The sequence below is a fragment of the Vigna radiata genome, chromosome 6, assembly GCF_000741045.1.
Source record: "Vigna radiata var. radiata cultivar VC1973A chromosome 6, Vradiata_ver6, whole genome shotgun sequence".
Lineage (NCBI taxonomy): Eukaryota > Viridiplantae > Streptophyta > Magnoliopsida > Fabales > Fabaceae > Vigna > Vigna radiata.
In genome coordinates this window covers 10,189,992-10,193,953 of record NC_028356.1, presented here as the reverse complement: position 1 = coordinate 10,193,953, position 3,962 = coordinate 10,189,992, and the positions used below count along the sequence as shown (strand labels likewise).

At 38.1% G+C, this 3,962-nt stretch overlaps 1 protein-coding gene across 1 annotated transcript; it reads right to left on the bottom strand.

Annotated features, from left to right (window-relative positions):
- Positions 1-2,822: 2,822 nt before the first annotated feature.
- On the bottom strand, positions 2,823-3,611 carry LOC106763414. Its single transcript, XM_014647609.1, has one exon. It carries the CDS (start codon positions 3,609-3,611, stop codon positions 2,823-2,825), a length of 789 nt encoding a protein of 262 aa, XP_014503095.1.
- Positions 3,612-3,962: the final 351 nt, after the last annotated feature.

The following is a 3,962-nucleotide window of genomic DNA, read 5'->3' as shown; positions in this document are numbered from 1 at the left end:
CTACGCGAACGGTCGCACGTGTGCTTAGATCTTTTCAAAATATTTTTTATTGATTTTTAAATTTTGGTAAAAGAAAGGAAAAGATTTTTAGCACAAGGCATACGCGAACGGTCGCACGTGTGCTTAGATCTTTTCAAAATATTTTTTATTGATTTTTAAATTTTGGTAAAAGAAAGGGAAAAGATTTTTAGCACAAGGCCTACGCGAACGGTCGCACGTGNGCTTAGATCTTTTCAAAATATTTTTATTAATTTTTAAATTTTAGGATTTTTATATTTTTATTTTTATTAGCAAAGGCATATAACAACACACAATAATAAAACAATGTCAAAGCTAAAGAAAAAAATAAAAAAACACACAACAAAAAAAAAACACAATCCAAGCCCAATAAGAAATAAAATAAAAAAAAGAGTGCAGAAGACAAAACCAAGGGTGCAGTCCGAAATTTCTTGGCCCAGGCCCCAAATAGATAAAGGGGTGCAGCTGCAAAGTTGGGGGTGCCAGAAACGAAATGGGCCCAATACCCAAACCCCTCCTCTTTTGTTTGCAGAAATGGAAAGGGGTGTGGATAACGAACAGGAGGTGGCAGGAAGAGTACGGCCCATAGCTAGGCCCAAGGCCTCTTCCCTTGCAGAAACAAAATAGGGGTGCAAACAGAGTGGTGTGGTGACGGGCAGAGAAATCGCAGTCCAATATCCAGGTGTNCGTGGGAGTGTGAATAGGAACGCAAGTGGTGACGGGCAGAAAGAATGCGGCCCAATATCAAGCCCAAAGCCCTTCTTAACCCTAACAGAAATTAGGGGTTCAGGCTTTCTCTCATTCTACATGCCGCTCCAAACACCTAGGGTCTCTGAGAAAGAAGAAACTCCTTGTCCTTCCCACGGTGCCACCATCTTCCCCACTGTTTGCTGCCAGAGCCGTTGCCGGCCGAGAACGTCGCCGGCGACAACGCCAACATTGAAAGCGCTGCTACCCTTCGCGACCCTCCTCCTTTCTCTCCTTTGCGCGAGAGAAACCCTCTCGTTCGTGAACGGCGCCGGCCGTTAGTCGTCGACAGNCGCCACTGCCACCAAGCCACGGCCATCGCGAGCAACGAACCAGGGCCACCAATTCAAGCTGTCGTCGTATGGATTGTCGCCGGCGACGATCGCTGTAGCCAGAATCTCTGTTAATGCCCCGACGACGCTCCTCTGTAATGCCGCTGACGTTGATGCCGCCGTCGAATGCTTCTTTTCCTCCTCCGATGTGTGACTGAGGCGTTACCAGAAATAACTTAACTTCACCATNCTTCAAATCGTTGTTTTTTACTGTTGGATGATTTTTGATTCGTGATGGCCTCTGTTTTTTATGGTTCTGTGTCAATGGAAGGTTGAGGGGGAAATGGTTTTTTGATGAGGTTTTTCTGGTGATGATGGAGGAAATTGGTTTATGAGGAACTGACTATGTTGAGCCCATGGGGTTGGGGGAATGATTTTCTCTATTGAAGAAGATGGAAGGGAACAAGGACGAGAGAGAGATCATTCGGTTGCAGGAAAAAAAAATGAGTTCTGTTGTGCGTCTCTGATGATGATGGAGGTGAGGAATTANAGTGGGNGTGTTNTACGTGATGAATTGAGAAGGGTGATGATGATTTCATTATGATGGATTGATGATGGAAGGCCTAGATAGCTATAGAAGGCCTCACGAAGAAGATGCNTTGTCTAGGAGAAAAATGGTGTCGTGGATGATGGATTGGTTGGGATCATGAGGTTTGATGGGAATGGAAATTTTTGATAGATGAAAATGATGGAATCTGTTGGTGTGTTACAGTGTGCCCCCTCTGTGTGTGATCCAAGAATCTGTTTTCGCAGAGAACTTTTCTGTTGAGCATGTAGTGAATGCTACGTGGGTGAGTGATGGGCAATGAGGCGTGGGGTNTGTGTGTTGGAGGTGATTCTTCCCTTGTTGCCTGATGAGTGTCTCTTCAACAAAAATATGTGATTCTTTTCTTCTTCTTTTTTCTTTCAAGGTTCAATCTCCACTTTTTTTTTTAAAAAAGGTAAATAATTGTGCCCCCTGTGCTTCCAATTTCAAAACCAAAATCAATTTGATCGTGCTGTACTAAAATTAACGAAACCGAATTTCCCCCAAAGGAAAGAAAATAAAATGCTCCTTAAATTTCCTTCATCCANCACCGAAACAATGTGCTACATTTTCCTCCATCAAAAACAAATCTATGGGCCGTGACACCCTTCCATGAAGCACACGCCCCCCCTTTTTTATTCTTTTCTTTTCCTTTTTTATTTTTCTTTTCCTTTCTTTTTTTTTTCTTTTTAAAAGTAATATAGAAAAATGAAACAAAATCAAATAATAATAAGAGAAACTAAATCAAATATCAAATAGGAAAATAGAACAAAACAAAAATGAAAACAACATTAAAAACAAGTCATGTTATTCAGTCACCCGGACGAAATTGGGTGTTGACAGATATTTATAGACAATCCCTTCTCTTGAAGTTGTCCTAAACTCAACAAATTATTTTTGAGTTCAGGAACATAATAGACATTTGATATCATGTATGGGACATCATTCACCACCAATCGTACACTGCCTTTCCCCATCACAACAATGCGTGTATCATTGCCTAGCTTTACTTTGTGTCGAAAATCTTCATCTAATTGTGTGAACCAATTTTTGTTACCACTCATGTGGTTACTACATCCAAAGTCTAAAAACCACTCATTGTTCTTCCCCTCCTTAAACTCTATGGATGCCATTAATAAGAGCTCATCCTCTTGTTCCATCTTGTCGTCTACTTCAACATAATTTGCCTTCTTTTCCCACTAAGGATATTCATATTGAAAGTATCCTAGTTTATGACATGTGAAGCATTCAACTTCTGCTTTGTTGAATGATTTTCTTCCTCTACCTCTTCCTCGGAAGGAACCTCTACCTCTTCCTCTATCTCTCTCACTTTTCTCATATGTCACAGCCTGCATCACCTGCTTTTCATCTACAACCAACATCATTCGTTGTTCATGAACGAGGAGACTACTTTGAAGTTCATCAATTGTCATGGCTTCCATGTTGGTGGATTTTTCAATAGAACATACTACATAATTGAATTTCATTGTCATTAACCATAGAATTTTTGCAGTAATAACATTTTCTTGCATATTTTCACTGCATGCTTTCATGCTCTTAGTAATCTTCAAAGTTCGGGCAAAGTATGAATTCACAGATTCTCCATCCTTCATTTGTAGGAGCTCAAAATCCTTGCGCAGAGCTTGCAATTGTGCATGTTTTACCCGGGCTGATCCTTGAAATTTTTGCTTCATTAAATCCCATATATCTTTGGATGTCTCATCATTCATAATAATGTTCAGAATTTCTCTATCAATTGCTTGATATAGATAATTCTTTATCTTCAAGTCCTTCAACTTTTGCTCCTTCATTAATTTAGTTTTAGTTTCTATTGCATTGATCTCGGTAGAAACATCCATAACACCGTGGTCCACCAAATACCAAACCTCCTTGAACTGAAGAAAATTTTCCATCAACTTTATCCAATGATCATAATGGTCATCAAATATGGAAATTAATGGTTGTACATAATTGTTTAAATCTCCCATGCTTTAACTTTTCCAATGACTCACTCATTGTTTGTACTCTACCAGTGTTTATACTCACTCTTATCTTGATTAAGTGACTAAGCTTTTATTTAAAATCTAGAAACTGTAATTTAAAATATAATAAATGTTTAGAAACACTCTCTTAATCTTCTATGACTCTAAGGTTTTCAGAAAAATAAAAAAAAGAAAATGATAAGAGAAAAAAAAAAGAAAGAAAAATAATGAAAAAAGAAAAGAAAAGAAGGGAATAGGTACATATAACCTCAATAAATATAAATATATATATATATATATATATATATAAATAAATATATATATATATATATATATATATATATATATATATATATA